This window comes from Ctenopharyngodon idella, chromosome 4 (genome assembly GCF_019924925.1).
Source record: "Ctenopharyngodon idella isolate HZGC_01 chromosome 4, HZGC01, whole genome shotgun sequence".
Lineage (NCBI taxonomy): Eukaryota > Metazoa > Chordata > Actinopteri > Cypriniformes > Xenocyprididae > Ctenopharyngodon > Ctenopharyngodon idella.
The window spans coordinates 9,231,659-9,257,717 of NC_067223.1; the positions used below are offsets into that span (position 1 = coordinate 9,231,659).

The 26,059-nt window shown below is 36.1% G+C and overlaps 2 protein-coding genes across 2 annotated transcripts; both read left to right on the plus strand.

Annotated features, from left to right (window-relative positions):
- The first annotated feature begins 676 nt into the window (after positions 1–676).
- On the plus strand, positions 677–8,847 carry LOC127511423 (deleted in malignant brain tumors 1 protein-like). Its single transcript, XM_051892230.1, has 5 exons — positions 677–743; positions 998–1,306; positions 2,739–3,035; positions 4,420–4,480; positions 8,652–8,847. Exons 1-5 carry the CDS (start codon positions 686–688, stop codon positions 8,845–8,847), a joined length of 921 nt encoding a protein of 306 aa, XP_051748190.1. The 5' UTR covers positions 677–685.
- Positions 8,848–16,294: 7,447 nt separating this feature from the next.
- LOC127511424 (deleted in malignant brain tumors 1 protein-like) lies at positions 16,295–19,267 on the plus strand. The gene is made up of 5 exons (XM_051892232.1): positions 16,295–16,835; positions 16,948–17,262; positions 17,699–18,010; positions 18,130–18,444; positions 19,050–19,267. Exons 1-5 carry the CDS (start codon positions 16,778–16,780, stop codon positions 19,265–19,267), a joined length of 1,218 nt encoding a protein of 405 aa, XP_051748192.1. The 5' UTR covers positions 16,295–16,777.
- The last annotated feature ends 6,792 nt before the right edge of the window (positions 19,268–26,059 follow it).

A 26,059-nucleotide genomic window follows, 5' to 3' on the forward strand; every position in this document is an offset into this window, starting at 1 on the left:
GTCTTTTACTGACACCCATATAGTCCTACATAAACAGTGCAGCTGCAAACTTGGTGTGGTATTCCTTTGTCATGATGAACTTGCTGTCTGAAAGAGAATTCTCTTTTCTGACACTCTTTTGTGGAATAATGATTAGGCCTGTGCAATTGGAAAAAATGACAAGCACTGTATACTATATTACAGTAATTAAAATGAATATTTAAAACCGTACAATCTTTAAAACCGTACATTTGATTTATGTACTAATATTTCTAAACATGTGCTCAAAGCGTGAAACATTAAGCCATGAAGCAGTCGGTTATCAGTGCTTGTATTTTTATATCTGCAGGTGCTGTGCTTTGATGCTGTAAATAAACTTGATTCCTGTCCCTGAAATCAGTTTCCTGTATGTATGACTTTGTTTCCCCTCTATCTTGTATGTTTCTTCCCGGTTAAGTGTCTCTATAAGGTAGAGGAGGAGTCCTGTTCATCAGTGTTGACGTGCTTTTAATAAATATGGTGAGAATCATAAATGCGTCTTCTGATTTGTCACTGAAGCTTTTTAATGATTTCCTTTCTTCTGTCTAATAAGGTAAAAGTGACTTTGATTGGCTTGTTGTTTGGCGGTTGTGCAGCCTTCTGTCTCTGTCTGTCTTTCTTGAATCTTTCACTTCTGAGTTGATCAAACAGTGTATGATCAGTGAAGATGAAGAGCTATCTAACACTCATTTTTTTGTCTTCTGTGATCAGACTCACCACAGCTGGTACGTACACACTCAGGATCATTATGTGTGAGTTAATGTTATAGTGCTTGACTCTGTGTTAGTGTTACGAAATGGCCATAACATCAGTTCCACTTTTGTATGTGTAATATTTGAATTAATATAAAAATGAATTTACTTCTTTCATGGTCTTTTTTTTCTTTTCTTTTTTCTGTTCTGCTGCTTTGTTAACTTAAAGTCTTTTGTTCTTCATCTTCTCTCACTGTGCACTGTATATAAATCATTCTTGTCTGCAGGAAACGTGAGGCTGGTGGGTGGTAATAATTCCTGTGCTGGTAGAGTGGAGGTTTATTATAATGGAGAATGGGGAACCGTGTGTGATGATTATTGGGATTTGAGAAACACTGCAGTGGTGTGTAGAGAGCTGGGCTGTGGCAATGCTTCGTATACAATGCGTGTTGCTGACTTTGGGCCTGGATCAGGAAAAATCTTGAAGGATGATGTGGTCTGTAGTGGATCAGAGTCCTCAATTCTCAATTGCAATAGTGCAAAAATGAGTGACATTGACTGTGAGCACAGTGAAGATGTTGGAGTTATCTGTTCAGGTAGGTTCATTTTCTGTCTAGATTTCATCAAATGTACCATTATTTATTCTATTAAAATTATGTATGTACTGACATAGATTTTAAAATTTATGTTCAGAGTTCATAAATGGTGCAGACCAACAAGTGTTACACAGGGTGAGTTTTACCATCAGTTTAACCAATTAGAATTAAACTATGGGCTCAATGTTATAACTTATATCAATCATACTGTACATGAACACTATCCTGATGTGACAGTAGTTGTAAGTGTCTGTGTAAAAATATAAAGAATATACTTCACAATAACATACATTGAAGTAAAAATGATGGTTTCTGATTTGATTAATGCATTGACGTTAATGCATGTTAAATGACAGTACATGTTTGACCTGAATCAGCAAACTCTAATTACTCTAAATGTTAAAAACTATCACCTATATGTTAAAAATATATCCCACAAATTTAATGAACAAAATAAATTCATGAAAAATTAAAACTGATGTTCTCTTAGTGTTACAGCACACCAAACCCAGGGCCGAACAATTAAGGTGGCAGTCAGTAGGGGTGTATCAATACACTGATGTCACGATTCAGTTTGATACACAGTACTGATCTCATGATGTTACTCTCATGATACTTTAAACAAAACCAAATTGGAGTTAAAAAGGTTAGTTTAAAATATCACTTCTAAGACTAAATAGTTAACAAACAGTACTGTTGATAAAATTATTACATCAGGAATTGAATAAGCTTCTCCCCTACTCACAGGGCAATGATGACACCAGAATAATATTATAAATATTCAGGATTCTTCATAGCTAAAAATACAGAATTATGTTAGACACACATGCATGTACTCTGTTACTGACTGCATATAAATACTGTAAATATTAAATATTGTACTTTATGTATTTTATTTGTAATTTAATAATAATATTATTATTATTATTTATTATTATTATTATTATTAATTAAATAATAATTAAATAATTAAATAATAATTAAATAATAACATATATAAATAACATTTGATGCTAAATTATATCCAAAATTTCATTTTGGGTGAACTACTGTACAGTATACGATACATTGTTGCTATGCACAATGCATATTGTTTTTTTTGTTTTTTGTTTTGCGATACATTGACACAATATATTGTTACACCCCTAATTGTCAACCACCTGCCAAATGTAGTAGGACCAGCACTGACCACAACTGTTACTCTAGACTAATAACGGCACTCTTTGATCTTGAAATTACTCTTGTTTAGAATAAGCTGTAGATTTCAAAAACGGCATTTAATTAGTAGCAAATTTAATTTTGCCACAAAAAATCTGACTTACAAACATTAAAGCAAAAACGATACAACACTCCATGGTCTCCCCTATAATAATACAATTTTTATGTTTTATTTTTTGATATCTTAAATGGTTTATTGTCATAATCATTTCAGGCATCAGGCTGGTTGGAGGTTCTCGCTGTTCTGGAAGACTAGAGGTTCCTCATGGGAACACATGGATGTCAGTGTGTGCTGCTGCCTTTGACCAGCAGGATGCAGAGGTTGTGTGTAGAGAGCTGGGCTGTGGGGCTCCTGTACAGGTGCTGGGAGAAGATGCTTTTGGCAAAGGAGGCGCTCAGATGTGGACACAAGAGATTCAGTGCAGAGGAAATGAGTCTCAGTTTGCTCTCTGTCCAACTTCACCTTCACACAATTGTTCCCATGACAACGATGTGAGCGTTGTATGTGCTGGTAGGAGAACAACATGTGAACTATACAAGTATTGGAATAAAATCACTGAATGATATTGTACAACTATTATTTTTCTTTTTTTCTCTATCTTTCCTGTGCCCTTTTTACCTTTAGAGACAGTGAGATTAGTAGGTGGTAACAGTTCCTGTGCTGGTAGAGTGGAGGTTCTTCATGATGGTGAGTGGGGAACAGTGTGTGATGTTGGCTGGGATATACATGATGCTGCAGTGGTGTGTAGAGAGCTGGACTGTGGAGAGGCTTTAAGTGCACCAAAGAGAGCTCACTTTGGAGAAGGATCAGGATACATCTGGATTTCTGATTTACTGTGTACTGGATCAGAGTCTACATTGATGAACTGTAGATTCATTGGATGGGGAATAGAAGCTAATCATACTGAAGATGCTGGAGTCATCTGCTCTGGTAAGCTCATCTACACTTATTTCATAATTATTAATCTTTTCTACAACAGAATTCCAGGATGAATACAATTTCTCTCCACATTCAGTGTTACGTCAGGTGGCTGCTTGGTTGCCTGTGTGGGGTGAAGTAATGTATCCTGTGACATGCTGAATTACTGGATGGAATGTAAAAAAGCAATTTGTGGGCAGCAGGATTTTTTTTTTGTTCCAGACAAATGCTTTTGTGAACAAAACACATTATCATTAATAGGTTGAGCATTTTGTAGACTACATGCATTTTAATAACACTTTGGATGCATTTAGTCTACAAACTACACTTTTTTTTTTTTTTTTTTCTTTTTTTTTCTTTTCTTGTTGTTAAATAAAAAATGCATTCAACCTTATGTGCACAAAATGCAAGGAGCTTGTGTGAATTTTATGCATTGAAACAAACTGCTGACAATTGACAAAATGTAACTGGTCAGAAACGATTAACTAATAAACTTTAGATTTATAAAGTAATAGGGCAAGAAGCAAAGCAAATATCATTAAAATTGTCCCTTATTTATTCAAGGAGTCAGGCTGGTTGGAGGTTCCCGCTGTTCTGGCAGAGTAGAAGTGCCTCATGATCGGTCATGGGTTTCAGTGTGTGCTGCTGCCTTTGACCAGCAGGATGCAGAGGTTGTGTGTAGAGAGCTGGACTGTGGGGCTCCTGTACAGGTGCTGGGAGAAGATGCTTTTGGAAAAGGAGACGCTCAGATGTGGACACAAGAGATTCAGTGCAGAGGAGATGAGTCTTATATATCTTTGTGTCCAGCATCATCGATCAAATACAACTGTACCCATGAGAATGACATTGGACTGTTATGTTCTGGTAATGGAGCAAGAGTTTTCAGCTTATCAAGATTTTATTTTATTTATTTATTTTTAAATATTTCTTTTGCATGTTTTGTACTGTTTAACTAAACTCTCTGTTCTTTGTCCAGATTACACTGATCTCAGACTGGTCAATGGTCCTGACATCTGTTCTGGTCGAGTTGAACGTCAGTACGTCAGTAAATGGGGCACAGTGTGTGATGCATGCTGGGATATGAGAGCTGCCAGTGTCCTCTGTAGACAGCTGAATTGTGGGATTGCTGTGTCTGTTGTGGGATCAGACTGGTTTGGAGAGGGAAGTGATGAAATCTGGGCTGATGTGTTTGATTGTGACGGGAATGAAACAAAACTCTCAGAATGTTCCATCTCTTCATGGAGTCGAGCTGAATGTTCTCATAGACGAGATGTTGGAGTCATCTGCTCTAGTGAGTTCATATTACTGGAAATTTCACTGATATTATGCTGCTGAAAGATTAAAATAAGTATAAATTCAGTATTTCATCTCACTATACATGTGTAATTTCACAACATGTGTAATTTCATTTTAAACTGAAAGAAACTCTTGGCTTTTTTTTTTTTTAATGTACGTATTATTTTAATACGGAAGAGGATTAGGGTCAAGCAATAAAATATTAAATATTTAAAGCAATATTTAAAAAAAAAAATAGAATAATGTAGTGTTTCGGGAAAAACTTGTTAAATTCGAAATAAAATGTTGATGATAAAATCATTAAATTTCGAGGAAAAAAGTGTAAATAAAATGTTGAGAATAAACTGATTAATTTTAAAAAATAAAGTCATGTTTAGAGAAAAAACTCGTTAAATTTCGAGAAAAAGTCGAAATAAAGTGTCGAGAATAAACACGCATTCGAGGTCCGTGTACTTTTGCGTCTATTCCTTTTTTTTTTTTTTTTTTTTTTTTTTTTTTAACCACGTCAAGAAAAACAAAAAACGAACGGTTGTTGTTTTTTTTTTTTTTTTTTTTTTTTAAATGCTATGGTGAATACCAACATTTAAATTAAAACCAAATACACAAATTTCATGTGCACAAAATAAATATTGACTTCTTTTTCAGATTTTGTTTATTAGCCTACGTTTTGCATCTTTATATTAATTCAAATTAAAAAAGGACAGATTAAAGTCGAAGAAATGTCAATTTACAGTTTTCTTTTGTAAAATTGTTGTTTCTCCCACACTTTCGAGAGCCATGTCTCTGAAACATGATAATACTTGACTTGATTTTCAACCCATTCTCCCTCACGAGGGGTCCGATACTGCCGCATGTCCAAGAGAGGCAAACGCGTCCAGCGAAACGGGACATGAGCGCTTAACATGAAAAATAAGCGCTTAATGTACTAGTGATATTGGAGGAGCAAATTCACTACACACCTTATAAGCAGCCCACTATGAACACAATTATTAACACGTTAAGCATTTTCCTAGAAAATAAAATAGTTATGAAGAAAACGCTTAATGCATTAGTGATATTAAATGACCAATAAAGATATGCAGACGAGCAGGTCAGGCCGAATATGAAGGCAACGCGCTTTCAGCGTTCAGCGTTTCCCACTTATAGAAAACCGTTAGAAACGCTTAACATAAAAATATTGTCCTTCCACTTTGTTTACGTTATCGGTGTCTTAGCCTTAGATGCTGTTGATGACAAGAAAATGTGCGAGAAAATAGTTTCTCCCTAGTAGGATTAAGCCACGTAAAGCGTTAATGTCCCAGCGACGCGGCCGTAACGCGTTGCTTTCAATGAGAATTGAGAAACATTTCATGTCAATCCTCCACTGAGGCAAAGGGTATGGGAATTTTGTCTTCATGAAAATTACATATCGGGGTATAATTTTGTCATCATAACATATGTTGATATATTTTCAATTTGAACAGTATAGCATATGCCAGGCTATAGCCTATAAAGTGACTCCTAATCCTAAACAATTTCTCAATATAAAACACCTAATAGCCAGACGAAAAAGTCACAATAATATAGAAATCGTTTTGGCCTTTATTCATATAAAACAGAGTAAAAAGCAAAATGACGGGATTGAGACCACAAGCAGGAACTCGATAATGTGTTGGAGCGCTAAACAAGAGGCTATAAGGTTTAGAAATGTCGTGTTTAGGTTAAAATATAAATATAATAATAGTAGTAATTTAACGAATGAAAATCAATCAATGTCATTTAGGCAGGCTTTTGAAGCGAGTCATTCTATTGACGCCCAGAGGAAAAGGCGCTAGAGAGCGCTTTAGCGTCTGTGTGTATGACGCAAAACACTGGAAATTAAATTTAGCATTTTTACATTAAAAAAAAACAAGTTGTATATCATTTAACAAAATAATAATCTTGCATAAGGAAAATTAGCTTGTATCTGCTAATTCTATTCATCAGTGTTAAAATAAAAAACAAAGAAACCGCATTTTCCATATTTCATTTCTGGTTTTAAAAAAGGAAAAAGGAATGGACGCAAAAGTACACGGACCGTTCGATCAGTGTCATGTTCATAGCATACTGATAACATGACAGAGTTTGATCACTTAGTCAATATAGCCTATTCTAGGCTTTCTTTCAATAACAAAGATATATCAGCTTTAGCTATTTATAACCGAATAATAAGTAGGCTATGCCTAGCATACGAACTTTAAAGAGAACAATTTCACAATTCTCGATTCCAACTTTTGCCATATTTTTATGGGTATTTGTCCCTTCAAGCGCAAGAAATCATGTGCGCGCTATGGATGAAGCTCCATGCTTCACACCAGACGCGTCGCCTTCTCCAAGCGGCAGTGCAAAACAATGAATGTAATCACCATACAGGCAAATAGTTCACTTCAAGAATTAAAAAAGTGGCATTTTGTTTTACTGTAAATGTGCAGAAACAGAAATGACATCTACATAAACACAGACTTTATTAAATACAATAAAAATATTGAAAAATGCCTATACACATTCTTCCAGCCTGTGGTGAAGTCTTATCTGCTTGTCTGCACGAATGCTTTATTAATAAGCTGTGTACAGAAATTGATCTTTCAATATTAGCCTACTGTTAAGCCACATTAAGCTTTTTCGTTATAACGGAGAACGCTTAATGTGTTATTAAAAGCGTTGCGTTTATATTCTGCTCTCATCTGCTTATCTGCATATAGTATTATTTGTATAGTGTTTACTGAGTTTGGTCTTTTAATACCACTGTCTACATTAAGCCGCGTTAAGCGTTTTTCACGTTAAGCGTTTTAGAATGTGCCGTTTATTTTTTATTTATTTATTTTTGCGAGTAAGCTACATCTTCTAAAAAGACCCAGCCGCTTGCAAATTTCATGTATTATTTGGTTATAATAATTAGGCTAGCTAAAGCTGATAGTAAGCTATTTCTTATTAAAAGAAAGCCTAAAGCTTAAGTGATCCAGCTGTCATGTCATCAGTATGCAATGACCATGACACTGATCGAATGTTTATTTTATTTCAACTTTTTTCACGAAAATTAACGAGTTTTTTTACTCTCAATTTAATGAATTTATTCTCGACGTTTTATTTCGACTTTTTTTCTCGAAATTTACCAAGTTTTTTTTTTTTCTCGAAACGACTCTGATCTCGAAATTTAATGATTTTATTCGCAACATTGTATTGCGACTTTTATTCTCGAAATTTAACGAGTTTAATCTCGCATTGTGACTTTAATCTCGAGATGGTGTTTTTTTTTTTTTTTTTTTTTTTTTTTTTTTAAATGCTTGGCCCCATCCTCTTCCGTAATTTAAAGTATATTGACAAACTTGCAATATTTTAGTAAAACATCAGATCTTCTCTCCAGATTCCTCTCTGGCTGTTCATGACGGTCTGGTGCGGTTGTCTGGAGAGAGACAGTGTGAGGGGGAGGTGGAAGTTTCCATCCATCAGGTCTGGAGGAGAGTTCTGCTGGACTCCTGGAGTCTCACTGAATCCTCTGTGGTCTGCAGACAGCTGGGCTGTGGCTCTGTGCTGAACTTCTCCGGCTCCTCTTCATCCAGTCCTGAACACAGTCATGAGTGTGTGACGGGCTTCCAGTGCTCTGGGAGTGAAGCTCATCTGGGGAACTGCAGCTCTCCACAAACTCTCAACTGCAGCTCCACACAACAACTGTCAATCACCTGCCTTGGTGAGAAGAGCAACATCTGGGCAGATTCTTCAGTTGTTAGTGATCACTAATGTGTTTTTCTTTCTCTGAATATCAGGTCGTGGGTCCATCAGGCTGGTGGGTTCTGGGGGAGACTGTGCAGGGAGGCTGGAGGTTTTTCACAGCGGCTCATGGGGGACAGTGTGTGATGACTCCTGGGATATTAAAGATGCCCATGTGGTGTGCAGACAGCTGCAGTGTGGAGTGGCCCTCAGTAACCCGCAGGTACCAGCCTGGTTTGGTCCTGGTTCTGGACCCATATGGCTGGATGAGGTGGAGTGTGAGGGGAATGAGACGTCCCTGTGGAGCTGCTCTTCTCCAGGCTGGGGAAAACATGACTGTCAACACAAGGAGGATGTAGGAGTCGTGTGCTCAGGTAAATAGTAAACAATCATTTAAATAATAACTTGACAATATTTTAAACATTTAAATAACCTATGTGACCGATGATATTATTGCACTGCACGTACAGTATACCTTCTCTAAAACACTTTGATGACATTTTATGAGTTTTTGACATTAAACACACCTTTTGCAAGAATTGTTTTAAATGTTTTATTTATATCATTTCATCATTTGGCAATGGAATTGTATTATTATTATTATTATTATTATTATTATTATAATTATTATTATTTTCCCCAAATATTTATTCCTTAAAGCACTAAAATAACAATTAATGAAACCATTAAGGAACCATAATTGTTAAGAGGAATTAGAATTAGAATTGTAAAATTCTTTATTATGATTCCTCTCCTTAATTAACAGACATAAATTATATGTGAGAGTTGAAGTTGATTCTCATCCTTTTCCGTCTAGAGTTTAAAGAGATCAGGTTAACTGAGGGCTGTGAAGGGAATGTGGAGGTTTTCTACAATGGATCTTGGGGAAATTTATGTTACAATAAGATGGACAGAGACACGGTGAGTCTGATCTGTCAAGAGCTGAACTGTGGAAGATCTGGCAGTGAACCCATATATTCAATGGGCCTGAAGTCTCATAATTGGCTTGATAAACTTAATTGTCGACGTCATGATTTCACTCTATGGCAGTGTCCATCTTCACCCTGGGGACTGAATGACTGTGATAATGAAGTGGCCAATATCACCTGCTCTGGTAAGATGGTATTTAAGATAGTTTGAATTGGTCATGTTTGTTTCAATATGATTTTTTGTGGTATAATTTTTCTATTAAGTAATGAATGAACTTTTAACAATTTAATCTCAGAGGAGCAGATTCGTGAATCTCCTCAGAGTCTTCTGACATGTTCAAACTCACCATCTCCTCACCAGAGACAGTGTTCAAGTAAGTTTATTTTTTATAAAAAATGTGTTAATTTAAGCCTGTGTTTTCCTATTAAATTCCTGTTTAAATGCTCATATTTTATTTGCATGTAAAATGCAATTAACATTTATTAACATTTAAATCCATCTTTGTTCAGTTTCAGTGTGTGTTTTTGTTGTAAATGTGCTGAAGCTGGTCAGTGATGGTTGATGTGTGTGATTTAGAGCATGTTCCTCTCAGACTGAGTGGAGGGGAGGGCCGGTGCTCTGGGAGGCTGGAGGTGTATCATAACGCTGTGTGGGGCTCAGTCTGTGATGATCTGTGGGACATCAGCGATGCTCAGGTGGTCTGCAGGCAGCTGGGTTGTGGAGCAGCATTGAGGGCTGATGGGAATTCAGTCTTTGGTGCTGGTGAAGGTGTTGTGTGGCTGAACAGAGTCGAGTGCAGAGGGAAAGAGATTCACCTGTGGGACTGTCCTCTCTCCCTGAAGAACCACACTGACTGCTCCCACAAAGAGCACGCTGGACTCACCTGTGCAGGTCACAGCAAAACACTGATGAAATTTTATTCATTCATTGCTAATAATAGTTGTGTATTTGCATGATATTGAATGTGTTTGTGTCTGTTTTGTCAGATTTGTCAGTGTCCACTACTCCTGCCACAACAACATCAGCTTCTCCTCCAGTTTCTCAGACAGTGAGCTCCACATCAGTCACTCGTCCACAAACTCCTCCACAAACTCCTCCAGCAGCGTCTCTCTCTGTGCTTGTGATTGTACTGGGAGTTGTGCTCTTACTGCTCTTAGTGCCACTGCTTATACTGATTCAGCAGAACAGAGTGATGAGGAGAGGTAGGAGAGATCCAGAGACTGTCATATTGTGTCTTATTCAGTGTGTGATCAGTCATGTGTTGTGAACTGACAGCAGGTTTGTCTGTCTACATTCACAGCTCTCTCTAAGAGGAGACACAGGAGCACGACTGAGGCCGTTTATGAGGAGATTCATCACAGACACAATCACTTCACTCAGAGGGGTGAGACATGAGCCGTGAATCTTATTTAATATGATTAATTAATAAGAGAGTCTGTCAGACACTTGATGTTCATCTATTGTTAGTCCTGTTAAACCTCCTGCAGAAAACCACAGAGCTGCAGGTGCGTGTGTGTGTGTGTGTGTGTGTGTGTGTGTTTGTCTCTTCCTGTGTGTATTTTTAGGAGTAATAAGGAGGTTCTTATGTTTGTACATGTAGGTGCAGGTGTGTGTGTGTGTTTGTCTCTTCCTGTGTGTATTTCTGGAAGGCAGTGAGGAATGGGTTCATGTGAGGATACATGTGTGTTTACTAATAGGCCTCTAAAACATGAGATTTCTGCCTTTAATGCTTTTAAAATGCAAGTATTTAATATTTGTGTTGTCAGTAACAAAATGCTTTATAATCCAAAGGAAATGAGGATTCAGTCTGTTTGTAATGATGAACATGTTTCTGACTGTTCTGCTCCTTTAACAGGGAGTCTCATCTCTGAAGAACTGCATTCTGGGTATGAAGATGCTGATGAGCTTCTCTCAGGTTAGAGAGCTGAAGTATATTCAAAACAACACCTAAAATAAATTATTTGATTTACAAACTAAATGAAATATGTGACAAATAATTCAATTGTTCACAATACTAAAACTTTTATCTTATTAGAAAAAGAGTTCAAGACTGTATATTATGATGATGTCACCAGTGATCTGAAAGGTCAGTAATTGATCACATGATTCATTCATTACCAGATGATTAAAAAGCTGAATGGTCTCAAGACCTTCAACAGTATATTTTGCATTTATGTTGTTTCCCAAAATATTAAAAACACTCAAAATATATGACATGTTTTGATGCAGAAGAGATGATGAAGGAAATCACACCGGGACACTATGATGATGTCATCACTGATGGACTGAAACCAGATCGTGAGACAGGTGTCGCTCTGATACTATATGATAGGAGATTAAATATTTAAAATATATTAAAAAAAATATATAGAATGTATATACATTATATTTTGTATGTGTGTTTCATGTTCAATTTGTAGAAGACACACCTGAGAGCTATGATGATGTCATGACGAGTGGACAGAACTTTAATATTAAAAAAGGTGTTTTTACTTTTTATTCATTTTTTGTTTGTGTGTTTAACATAATACCTCTGAAGTGATGCTCAGCTCTGATATGATGATGTATCATTTGTTCTGTTTATATCTTCATGTTTATGTAGTGGACACACCGGCGCATTATGATGATGTCATCATTAATGGACAGAACATTCCAGGTGTAACAGGTGAGACACACAGAACTGTATTTTATCATCATCCACTAATATTGAACATGTTTCTACCATTAATGAATCATCATGACTTCATCAGGAGTAAATCTAATAGTCTCAGACAGTCATGAGGAGAAAGAGATCATCATCATCAATGACACAAGCTGTATTAAAATCACAATGTGAGGTTTTATTTCACATGTGTATCAGAGGGAGATCAGGAGGAGTATGATGATGTGAAGAACAGCAGTGAAGATGAGAGAAACCTGTTGGGTCGGTTATGGTGACATTTTTACATAACTATCTACTTTATTCATTATGTTGCTCATTTTTTGAAACTATGAATTTACTTTTGTTTTTAAAAACAGACTATGATGATGTGGGGGAGGAGTCAAATAAAGAGGGAGGGGCCATATGACTCACTGACCACACCCACTGCCTCTGATCATCAAATCATATTACAGTTACTGGAGATACTGGGAGTTTCTTATGTTGCTACTAATGCATCAGTGCCTTATGATTTTATGTTATTTCAAATCTTTTTGTATGAAATGTTACATGCTTTGCAAAATTTGGTAACAAAAAAACAATCTTTAGTATATGGCCTATTATTTTTATATTGATATCAATGCATACTCAAAAGATATGTTTTTTAATCAGTTAATGAATTTTTATGAACTTTATGAATGAATTAAATGTTAAAAGAGCATTTGGAGGAAAGTGGACAAAAGAAAATGTGGAAAAAATATTTTTAGGCAATTGACAGTATTTTAGGCAGTTGACAGCAATATCTAATAATGACAAAATTTAAAATAAGTGTAGATTATAACAATTGCCAATGAAATTTTATTTGAGAAATTTAGATAAAATCTTTGATAACAACAAAAAGGTATGCAAAGATAATTGTACGCATAATTTTGGTCATCAAAAAAATAAAAATAAATAAATAATAAAATAAAATCACACTTTTAAACACAGATCTCAACTGCAGTTTATTGTGTGATGGTCCAGTTTATATGTAAAATACTTTAAGGACTTTAAACAGTTTTTTAGTTTTATTTTGTGGTTGATACTGAATTATTTGCACTGGAATATTTTGCATTAGCTCCATCTGGGAGGACAAAACCTGCAAAAACAATAAATAAATAAATGCGCATATAAATAAATACATAAATCCACAAAATTATACATAAATAAATAAATGTGCAAATAAATAAATATATAAATCCACATATTCCTGCATAAATAAATATATAAATAACTAAATGTGCACGGAGATAAATAATTAACCAAATAAAACAAATGTTGGGGGAAAAAAAAAATGTTAAAGGAAATGCAAAGCTGAAAGTTGCCTTTTTTACTTTAAACCGTTTATTCATTTTTAATGTAGCTCCTTATTTATTTTTCCTTGGCGCAACATGCTAATGAGAGGGTGTCAATCAAACATCAGAAGGCGGTCTCTTATGACTCCATTGGCTGATCGTTGTAAAGGCACCATTGGCTGACACAGTTGAAAATAGTAGTATGCTATCTGCTGATTATATTCTCTTCAGAGTAGATGCATCTATAGACGCTTTAGGTCAGTTAGCAGCTACATTTGATGTGACTGTAGATCCGTTTGTCCGCTAAAGAGCGCAGTAAAATGAGTTTTTGATTTGATATTCGCTGCATATTCGCCTAGGCTGCTAAAGGGACCGTCTGCAAATTCCACTCACAGTCCAAAAAATAAACGTTCAATCATTCATTCAAATGAACGAACGATATTTAAAAGGTTATAGTAAATGCCTAGTGGGCACTGGGCAGACTGACTTACTGAATATGAGCTTCTGCCAATATCTCGTTTGTACAGTACACCATTATTAGTAGTACATGTACATTCCTAGTGTCCAGACTGACTTACTATTGGTGAGATTTTGCATTATTCACCTGTAGTAAGTCAGCCTGGTACTGCAAGCTTTGGAACATGAAAAAACCCAGGTGACTTACAGTAATTTTTTTTCTAAAAATAATTGTTTACTGAATGATTGGACATTTATATTTTTGGACTGTGAGTGGAATTTGCACACGGTCCCTTTAGCAACTGTTAATTATTTATCTCCTTACACATTTAATTATTTATATATTTATTTATGCAGGAATATGTGGATTTATATATATATATATTTGTGTATTTATTTGCACATTTATTTATTTATATATTTATATATGTATAATTTTGTGGATTTATTTATGTAGGCCTATTCATTTATTTATTTCCATATTTATTTATTGTTTTTGCAGGTTTCGTCCTCCATACATCTGCAGGTTGAGTTTGGACTGATTATTCTTGGTTTTTCTTTTCAACAACTTTTCAACTTTTTCAAAAATTCCTACACAGACATAGTAAAACATGCATCAAACATTTGCCAAATAATTTAAATGATGCTGAATATATTTACATGACATTACATACATTCATCAAGACAAGGTAAACTTATAAATATATTCCAGCTTTTCTTTTCTTCTTATCTAATCGTATGCGGGAGAGTAGGCTAAACTAATCCAGTTACCTCAACATGAAAGTAACATATTTTTTGTTACTTGTGTTTAGTATATAATTTTATTATTATGTATTATATTGATTATACTTATTATTTCAAGACCGCACATGCAAATAAAGAAACATGAACAGCATATCAAGATGTCGGTAGATGGATATGACTCCAAGTTCGCTTTGACAGAATAAGGCCTGCTATTGTCTTGCTTCCCAGGAAAGATGTGATCTTGATGGCAGTATATGTCTCTGTACAATCCTAATATACTCCTCCACATCAATGGTACCTTCATATGAAGTCACTCATGCCATTTGCACTGATGCACTTCCATACCATGACAGAGGTTTGATTTTACACCTGTCGCTGATGAAAGTTTGAAAGAGACTTTGTCTTTGGGACTGAGAACTTGATGCCCGTTTGAAACATGGACTCATCTGACCACAGCACACATTTCCACTGTCTTTTAGATCATCTGAGATGAACTCGGGCCCAGGGAACTCGCCGTCATCTCTGCATTGAACAGATGTATAGCTTTTTTCTTTGTGTAAAAGAGATTCAAGTTGCATTTTCTTGATGCAGCAGCAGACTGTGTTAAGTGACAACAGTTTTCTAAAGTAGCTCCCGAGTCCATGTGGCTATATTTAACACAGCAGCATGACGGTTTCTCATCTAATGCCATCTGAGGGGTCAAAGGTCAAGCACATTCAACAGAAGTTTCCTGCGTTGCCCTACATGAACTGAGATTTCTCTGGATTCCCTGAATCTTTTCACAATATTATGTATGCTAGATGGTGGAAGACCTAAATTCTTTGCAATCTTGCATGGAGAAATGTGATTTTTGAATTGTTTGACAATTCTCTCATGAAATTTGGCACAAAGGTGGAGAGCCATGACCCATCTTTGCTTGCAAAACTGAGTCTTTGGTGGATGTTCCTTTATACCCTAAACACGATCCCCTCACCTATTACCAATTCACCTGCTCATTGTGGACTGTTTCAAATCCATTTAACTTGGATATTCTGTAATCTTTTCACTATTATTTTGTTTCTGTCCAAACTTTTTTGGAGTGTGTTGCAGTATCAAAATCAAAATTTGTTTATATTTACAAAATACAATTAATTTGGCCAGTGGAAAATGTATTTTCTTTGTACTTTTGTCAGTTAAATAAAGGTTCAAGAGAATTAACAAATCACAGATTCTTGATTTTATTGTATTTTATGAAATGTCTTAACTTTTCTTGATTTGGGGTTGTACAATAGCTTATAACTGCAGATGAAGAGTAAAATGAATGTTCTATGAAGTGAGCTATATGTTAAATAAATTACAATTGTAGCTATAAACAAATTTATGTTTTCTGTCCATAAAAATGTATGAGAAGCTCCATCATGGACAAGACTCTCTTCTGCTTCTCTTTACAATAAGTGTTTTGCTGCCATCTGCTGGATGAATTACGTATTGCAATATTAAACACATCTACAGCTACAAATGTCTTACTGTAGATATAATGCCAAATTAATATATGTGGAACAGAAACCAATGTTTATTTACAAATGTGGTCTGAAATTTGTCTGTTTGTTGTACACAACCAGTCCAGTTCATTTCATAATTTATTAACATACTGTTAATTGTGCTCTTGGTAAGAATATAATGACATTGTAGTAAAATACACCAAATATTATACATTTGTCCCAATTACTATTTCTATATTTAAAGCAAAGATCAAGTATTTAAGTGTGTGAAATAAAGTGTCAGTAAGTGATCAGTCAGTCATCAGTGTTGTATGTTGTGTGTGCAGATCCAGGCTTTGATGCTGAATATAACCTGCAGTGTTTCTCTATCAATCTCTTTAAGTTTAGTGTGACTTTATCTCCACGCTGACATATGACTGACACGAGTCTGTCCTCAGTGAAGTGTCTCTTCACGCTGGAGGAGGAGTCCCGCTCATCAGCGCTCACACTTTATTGATATATATGGAGAAAATAAAAATGCTGCTTTCTGATTTGTCAGTGATTGTGTTTGATGATTTCCTCTGTTGTGTCTAATAAGGTAACAGTGAGTGTCATTGGCAGCTGTGAGAGTCTCTCTCTCTTTAGGGGACTGACAGGAGCCAGTTTCTTCAGTGTGTTTGAGGTAGCAGAAGGAGAAACTTGTGCTGCGTCTGAGTTGATGAATTAGTGTGTGTCGAGCAGAAGGAGAAGATGGAGAGTTGTCTGATGCTGATGTTTCTGTGCTATATGGTAAAACTCACCACCTCTGGTAGGTACACACTCGGGTCATTCTTTAAAATAAGATGAAAAAAGTTAACATTTAACATTACACTTTACTACATACTGTTTGGTGTATTTAATTGTCTCCCTCTCATGTGTAGACAGTGTGAATGTGAGGTTAGTGAATGGCAATAATCCCTGTGCTGGTCGAGTGGAGGTTCTTCATGATGGTCAGTGGGGAACAGTGTGTCATTGGGCCTGGGATATTGCTGATGCTGCAGTGGTGTGTAGAGAGCTGGACTGTGGGACGGCTGTAGAAGCAAAACATGATGCTCACTTTGGACAAGGATCAGGACCAATTTCAATGGGTTATCTATACTGTAGTGGATCAGAGACTGCACTGAAAGACTGCAGATCAGACAGCCAATATGCACAGTACTGTAATCATGATCAAGATGCTGGTGTCGTGTGTTCAGGTAAGCTTCCCCTCATCTTGTTATCACATCACTCTTTCATAATTCTCACTCAAGCAATATAATGTTTCTATATGCTGGTGAGGACAAACTGCATCAGTTTCAATCTTATGAAGCAGGCAATCTGTTTAATTATTTTGTTTGTGATATTATATTTGTCCCCATTCCTTATTTTCTTATAATAAACTATGATGCAGTGAATCCCCATTGAATATGTAATGTCTTCTTTATTATTCACAGTCTGATTTGACAATCTTATTTATGTTGTTTATATAATGAAGAATATAAAATTACAGATGATAGATAAAATTTCAGATACAATTAGTGCAGATTAAATGAACAAATTAAATACAGAATGTCAAACTTTAATGGAAGTTTTCTCTTGTGCTTCAAGTCAGTAGAGATGTTTAATTAATCTGTTCTTATTGCAAAAACTCAGGACGAGGACTTCGACTTGTGGAAGGATCTCACCGGTGCTCTGGGAGATTAGAGGTGATTTATGGAAACACCTGGGGTTCAGTGTGTGATGCTGCCTTTGACCAGCAGGATGCAGAGGTTGTGTGTCGACAGCTGGACTGTGGGGCTCCTGTACAGGTGCTGGGAGAAGCTGCTTTTGGCAAAGGAAAGGGTCGAGTTTGGTCAGAAGAGGTTCAGTGCAGAGGAAATGAAGCTCAGATACACAACTGTTCACGATTATCTTCACAGAAGCACAGCTGTTCCCATGACAATGATGTTGGAGTGATTTGTTCTGGTTGAGTATAAACATTTGGCATTTCTTTTGATAAATTACATACATAATATACTGCTGTTTATTGTTTATCTTGACTCTAGTTTCATACTGTTCAAATAAGCTGTCAGTTCTTTGCACAGGTAACACTGATCTCAGACTGGTAAATGGTCCTGACATCTGTTCTGGTCGAGCTGAACGTCAGTACTTCAGTAAATGGGGCACAATGTGTGATGCATGCTGGGATATGAGAGCTGCCAGTGTCCTCTGTAGACAGCTGAATTGTGGGATTGCTGTGTCTGTTGTGGGATCAGACTGGTTTGGAGAGGGAAGTGGTGAAATCTGGGCTGATGTGTTTGATTGTGACGGGAATGAAACAAAACTCTCAGAATGTTCCATCTCTTCATGGAGTCGAGCTGAATGTTCTCATAGACGAGATGTTGGAGTCATCTGCTCTAGTGAGGGGATTTTATTGAAGGAAAAAAAAAAGTTTAAATTACCTATATATATGACCTTGCAATATCTTAATAAGGTTTCACATCTTTCACTCAGATTCCTCTCTGGCTGTTCATGATGGTCTGGTGCGGTTGTCTGGAGAGAGACAGTGTGAGGGGGAGGTGGAAGTTTCCATCCATCAGGTCTGGAGGAGAGTTCTGCTGGACTCCTGGAGTCTCACTGAATCCTCTGTGGTCTGCAGACAGCTGGGCTGTGGCTCTGTGCTGAACTTCTCCGGCTCCTCTTCATCCAGTCCTGAACACAGTCATGAATGTGTGACGGGCTTCCATTGCTCTGGGAGTGAAGCTCATCTGGGGAACTGCAGCTCTCCACAAACTCTCAACTGCAGCTCCACACAACAGCTGTCAATCACCTGCCTTGGTGAGAAGAGCAACATCTGGGCAGATTCTTCAGTTGTTAGTGATCACTAATGTGTTTTTCTTTCTCTGAATATCAGGTCGTGGGTCCATCAGGCTGGTGGGTTCTGGGGGAGACTGTGCAGGGAGGCTGGAGGTTTTTCACAGCGGCTCATGGGGGACAGTGTGTGATGACTCCTGGGATATTAAAGATGCCCATGTGGTGTGCAGACAGCTGCAGTGTGGAGTGGCCCTCAGTAACCAGCAGGTACCAGCCTGGTTTGGTCCTGGTTCTGGACCCATATGGCTGGATGAGGTGGAGTGTGAGGGGAATGAGACGTCCCTGTGGAGCTGCTCTTCTCCAGGCTGGGGAAAACATGACTGTCAACACAAGGAGGATGTAGGAGTCGTGTGCTCAGGTAAACTGTAAAGTAATGTAAATGATTTTCAAAGATACATTTAATTGTTTTTCACAAAATATTCTATGTAAATAATAATGTACAGCTGGTCATTTTTACAAAATAAACTCCAGGATGATCAGGAGCTGATGGGTCTTGTATCATCTTAAAAGGGTTTATTTTTCAACAATGACTATATGACTGCAATGTCAGTCTGATATACAGTGTTGCCATAGATGACAATCATTTTTTAAAGATTTTTATTGACCAAGCAGAATCAAGTAGAATATTTAGTATAATATATTATGCACCTTATGTAAATATACACTGTGTACATGCTATCAGTGCTTGCAGCATGCATTAGACTTGTATTAACCAGTTACTTTAGGTGATAGTTTTGGTTTAGCAAAACCTGGATTCCAGTGGTTTTAATACACAACCTTTTCTATATTTTTGTATATGTAGCACTTTTGTTTAATATATATATATATATATATATATATATATATTTTTTTTTTTTCTTTACAATTCTCATCAATAACTTATTTAGTTGAAGTTGATTCTCATCCTTCTCCATCTAGAGTTTAAAGAGATCAGGTTAACTGAGGGCTGTGAAGGGAATGTGGAGGTTTTCTACAATGGATCCTGGGGTAATGTGTGCTGGAACCGGATGGAAACAGACACAGTGAGTCTGATCTGTCAAGAGCTGAACTGTGGAAGATCTGGTGTTTTGTCTGAATCTACACCAAGAGTTAAATCAGCTCGTAACTGGCTGGATGAAGTGAAATGTCGACCACATGATTCAAATCTGTGGCAGTGTCCATCTTCACCCTGGGGTCAGAACTACTGTAATGAAGATGAAGTGGCCAAAATCACCTGCTCAAGTGAGATGATATTTAAATGATGATCTCAATAGCCAGGTTTCTTTATAAACAATGTTTATAATGTGGTGAGTAAACTCTTTCTGAAAAACTAAACTGAGCTGATGGAAAGAGCCTAAAATTTATGAGATTTAAATTTTCACACTGAGGATGTTTTACTGAGAGATGTTGTCAGAATCAGATTCAGAAAGAGCTTTATTGCCAAGTGTACTTGCACACACAAGTAATTTACCTTGGTATTGAAGCTTCCAGTACACACATATAAATATAATAAGATACATAATAACATTTAAGAATAAAAAATATAAAATAGTATAAAGACACAGATAGGTTTAGTCAAAATAAACATTTACAGATAATGAACATATTTACAGTATTGTGAATAATAATATGAATAAATAGAACTAAATGAATTTTTCAAGAGGGAAATAGCCTGTGGGAAGAAACTGTTCTAGTGATCTGAGGTGCCGTCAGGACTAATGACTCTGTATCCTAATGTTCAGTTCAATTAATTTTTAATCTCAGTGAAGGAAAATCCTGAATCTCCTCAGAGTCGTCTGACATGTTCTACCTCACCATCTCCTCACCAGAGACAGTGTTCAAGTAAGTTTTTTTGACAATACTTTTACATTTTTATTATAAGCCTGTATTTTCCTAATAAATGATTAATATATGTGCATTTAAACAAGAATTTATTTGCATTTAAAATCGTAATCAAATTAATAAATGTAATTATACATTTAAAGCCATCTTTGTTCAGTTTCAGTATGATTTGTTGTAAATGTGCTGAAGCTGGTCAGTGATGGTTGATGTGTGTGATTTAGAGCATGTTCCTCTCAGACTGAGTGGAGGGGAGGGCCGGTGCTCTGGGAGGCTGGAGGTGTATCATAATGCTGTGTGGGGCTCAGTCTGTGATGATCTGTGGGACATCAGCGATGCTCAGGTGGTCTGCAGGCAGCTGGGTTGTGGAGCAGCACTGAGGGCTGATGGGAATTCAGTCTTTGGTGCTGGTGAAGGTGTTGTGTGGCTGAACAGAGTCGAGTGCAGAGGGAATGAGATTCACCTGTGGGACTGTCCTCTCTCCCTGAAGAACCACACTGACTGCTCCAAAAAAGATCACGCTGGACTCACCTGTGCAGGTTACAGCAAAACATTAAAGAATGTTAAATCAATTATTTGCTTTGATTTTGAACGTGTTTGTGTCTGTTTTGGCAGATTTGTCAGTGTCCACTACTCCTGCCACACCAACATCAGCTTCTCCTCCAGTTTCTCAGACAGTGAGCTCAACATCAGTCTCTCCTCCACAAACTCCTCCAGCAGCGTCTCTCTCTGTGCTTGTGATTGTACTGGGAGTTGTGCTCTTACTGCTCTTAGTGCCACTGCTTATACTGATTCAGCAGAACAGAGTGATGAGGAGAGGTAGGAGAGATCCAGAGACTGTCATATTGTGTCTTATTCAGTGTGTGATCAGTCATGTGTTGTGAACTGACAGCAGGTTTGTCTGTCTACACTCACAGCTCTCTCTAAGAGGAGACACAGGAGCACGACTGAGGCCGTTTATGAGGAGATTCATCACAGACACAATCACTTCACTCAGAGGGGTGAGACATTAGCCGTGAATCTTATTTAATATGATTAATTAATAAGAGAGTCTGTCAGACACTTGATGTTTATATATTATTAGTCCTTTTAAACCTCCTGCAGAAAACCACAGAGCTGCAGGTGCATGTGTGTGTGTGTGTGTCAGTGAGTGTCTCTTCCTGTGTGTATTTTTAGGAGTAATAAGGATAGGTTCTTATGTTTGTACATGTAGGTGCAGGTGTGTGTGTGTGTGTGTGTGTGTGTGTGTGTGTGTGTTTGACTCTTCCTGTGCGTATTTCTGGAAGGCAGTGAGGAATGGGTTCATGTGAGGATACGTGTGTGTTTACTAATAGGCCTCTAAAACATGGTATTTCTGCCTCTAATGCTTTTAAAATGTAAGTATTTAATATTTGTGTTGTGTTGTAAGTAACACAATTCTTTATGATTCAAAGGAAATGAGGATTCAGTCTGTTTGTAATGATGAACATGTTTCTGACTGTTCTGCTCCTTTAACAGGGAGTCTCATCTCTGAAGAACTGCATTCTGGGTATGAAGATGCTGATGAGCTTCTCTCAGGTTAGAGAGCTGAAGTATATTCAAAACAACACCTAAAATAAATTATTTGACTTCAAATATGAAAATAGTAATTTACACATTTCACCACTAAATGAAATATGAAACAAATTCTAAAAAATTTATCAAACGTATTTCACATATTTTACCACTAAATGAAATGTGTTTGAATTTTTCAATTGTTCACAATACTAAAACTTTTCTCTTATTAGAAAAAGAGTTCAAGACTGTATATTATGATGATGTCACCAGTGACCTGAAAGGTCAGTAATTGATCACATGATTCATTCATTACCAGATGATTAAAAAACTGAATGGTCTCAAGACCTGCAACAGCATATTTTAAATGTTGTTTCCCAAAGTATTAAAAACACTGAAAATATATCACATGTTGTGATGCAGAAGAGATGATGAAGGAAATCACACCGGGACACTATGATGATGTCATCACTGATGGACTGAAACCAGATCGTGAGACAGGTGTCGCTCTGATACTATATGATAGGAGATTAAATATTTAAAATATATTAAAAAAATATATATAGAATGTATATACATTATATTTTGTATGTGTGTCTCATGTTCAATTTGTAGAAGACACACCTGAGAGCTATGATGATGTCATGACGAGTGGACAGAACTTTAATATTAAAAAAGGTGTTTTTACTTTTTATTCATTTTTTGTTTGTGTATGTTTAACATAATACCTCTGAAGTGATGCTCAGCTCTGATATGATGATGTATCATTTGTTCTGTTTATATCTTCATGTTTATGTAGTGGACACACCGGCGCATTATGATGATGTCATCATTAATGGACAGAACATTCCAGGTGTAACAGGTGAGACACACAGAACTGTATTTTATCATCATCCACTAATATTGAACATGTTTCTACCATTAATGAATCATCATGACTTCATCAGGAGTAAATCTAACTGTTAAAGAGAGACTTTTGACTGTCAGGATCTGATTTAATTATAATTATATGAGTGAAGCCGGTCAGAGCACAACTTTATATAAGGAAGAGGAGACAGGTCATCAGGTTTAGATGATGTATTGATAAAAAATAAGCCGCAGAGGTACAGGTATTTCACAGGTAGATATCAGTTACAGGCAGTAGAGACATTAGTCTGGAACACAAGAAATACAATAAAAGATAATGAATAACTAAAAAGAGTTCGGTATATATACACAATAATAAACGTCCATTGGTACATAAAGACAGTCAAAGTATATTAAATCCTCATCAATAACATTTCTCCATGAAATATACAATCCAAGACTGCGGTCACGCCATCTGCGCTTCAATAATTACATGCCAAAGTTATGACAAATATGGTAGACCTCTCTATACAGACATATTTTAAAAATTAATAAAAATATGAAATCAAATTGTTTTCTGCAAACTCCACCTGATTCTTTAAAACACTAATAGTCTCAGACAGTCATGAGGAGAAAGAGATCATCATCATCAATGACACAAGCTGTATTAAAATCACAATGTGAGGTTTTATTTCACATGTGTATCAGAGGGAGATCAGGAGGAGTATGATGATGTGAAGAACAGCAGTGAAGATGAGAGAAACCTGTTGGGTCGGTTATGGTGACATTTTTACATAACTATCTACTTTATTCATTATGTTGCTCATTTAAACCAAATCTTGATGCATTTATAACAATGAATGAAAATATGAATTTACTTTTGTTTTTAAAAACAGACTATGATGATGTGGGGGAGGAGTCAAATAAAGAGGGAGGGGCCATATGACTCACTGACCACACCCACTGCCTCTGATCATCAAATCATATTACAGTTACTGGAGATACTGTTTTTTTTTTTTTATGTTGCTACTAAAGATTCAGTGTTTTATTTTTTTTATGTTATTTTAAATATTTTTAAATGAAAGGTTACATGCTGTGCAAAATTCAGTAACAAATGTTAATATTTGTATTTTAGTATTTGGGCTATTTTTTATTTTGATAACATGTTTTTCACCTAATAAAAAAATAACATTCATTCATCATGTCACAAAAATATTTTTTAGAAGAGCGGTTAGAGGAAAGGAGAAAATTATGCAAAATACTATAAATGTTAAATGATAAAAATAGATTTACCATTTAATAGATATTATAAGTTATTGTGTTTTCCCATAAACTTACTACCAGCATTAGTTCTTGTGTGTGTCAGCTTGAATTAAGTTAAATAGAGCACAATTTAATATTTTATTTACAAGAATATAATGTTTCTGGGAGAGACAAAGGTATGCAAAGGTGTAGACATCTATGAGAGAGAGAAAAAACATTTACCCAAACTGCACAGTTTATTGTGTGATGTTCATTTTACTTTAAAATGCTTTAAACAACTTTAAACAGTTTTTAAGTCTGAATTATTTGCTCTGATCTTGAATCTTTTGCAGCAATAGCTCCATCTGCAGGTTGAGGTTTGTTTGACCCTTCTTGGTTTTTCTCTTCAACAGCTGATGTTGTCATTTTCTTTTCCTTAGTTAAAGGGATGGTTCACCCAAAAATGAAAATTCTGTCATTCAAGTTGTTCCAAACCTGTATGAGTTTCTTTCTTCTGATGAACATAAAGGAAGATATTTTGAAGATTATGGGAAACTGAACAGTTCTGGGGTACCATTGACTTCCCTAGTATTTATTTCCTACTATGAAAGTCGATGGTGCCCCAAAGCAGCCTGGTTACAAACTTTCTTCCAAATATCTTCCTTTGTGTTCAGCAGAAGAAAGAAACTCATACAGGTTTGGAATAACTTGAGGGTGAGTAAATGATGACAGAATTTTCATTTTTGGGTGAACTATCCCTTTAACTATAAGCTTCACTGGACATGGATAAAACAGCATTAGAGAATTACATTACGTCTCTAAACAGGGATTATTCACAAGTAACATATGGGAAATTAAGAAAACAAAGCAGATTATTTCCTCTTAAACATCTGCGACTTTAGATGGCACTGCTCTATAAATTCATTCTCTTTTCATGTTTCATACAGCAGTGTTTCCCGACCTTTTTTCAGTCACGGCACCCCTTGAAAATGTTCAATAATTTGTGGCGCCCTACACTAGTGTTGTCACGATACTGGAGTTTCTACCTTGTAAAGTATCGATATTCAATACCATTTTCGACACCATGGGGAAGAACTGTAAAAACTGAACATTTAACTGAACTCTTAAATAGTTTAACTTTATGTCTGTCTAAAACTGATTGAATTCTCGTCACCCACTATAGGCCTGATTCACAGAATGTGAGTGAAACTGATTAAAGTAACTAACTATAAATAAAAAAGAATAGCCTACAATATGAGAAAGTAAGGAAAGATTGTGACAAGAAAAACTCTTACGTAATTTAAATTAATCTTATTTAAGTTCACATTAATAGAGTTTAGTTAGATCATAAAAGTGATTAAAAGTTGTCAATACACATCATTCACATCATTCTGTGCTGAAATTTCCTGTTTGATCACAGGATGAACTAAGGTTTGGATGAGGGGGAATCAAGTTTTTAATAATTTTATTTAAAATCAACTTTTACATGATTGACAGACAGATTAAGGTTGACACATCCTGCTATTATTTACCTCCTCAATGTTTAACAATAAATAAGATTTGAATGCCAGAGCTCTGTGTAATTTGTGACACTAAATTCTCACAGCCTAGAGATAAATTGTTATAATTAAAATACAGAATTACAGCTCTTACCTGAACAATAAAACAAATGTATTTTACTCTTCCAGGTCTATTCCTACAGACAGTTGTTGCAGCACGGAC

Coding starts and splice junctions, on each gene's coding strand:
- LOC127511424 (XM_051892232.1), top strand. CDS start 16,778: ATGGAGAGTTGTCTGATGCTGATGTTTCTGTGCTATATGGTAAAACTC. Junction 16,836..16,947: donor GGTAAAACTCACCACCTCTG/GTAGGTACACAC, acceptor TCTCATGTGTAG/ACAGTGTGAATGTGAGGTTA. Junction 18,445..19,049: donor TGTTGGAGTCATCTGCTCTA/GTGAGGGGATTT, acceptor GGGATATTAAAG/ATGCCCATGTGGTGTGCAGA.
- LOC127511423 (XM_051892230.1), top strand. CDS start 686: ATGAAGAGCTATCTAACACTCATTTTTTTGTCTTCTGTGATCAGACTC. Junction 744..997: donor GATCAGACTCACCACAGCTG/GTACGTACACAC, acceptor TCTTGTCTGCAG/GAAACGTGAGGCTGGTGGGT. Junction 4,481..8,651: donor TCTGGTCGAGTTGAACGTCA/GTACGTCAGTAA, acceptor TGTGGTGTGCAG/ACAGCTGCAGTGTGGAGTGG.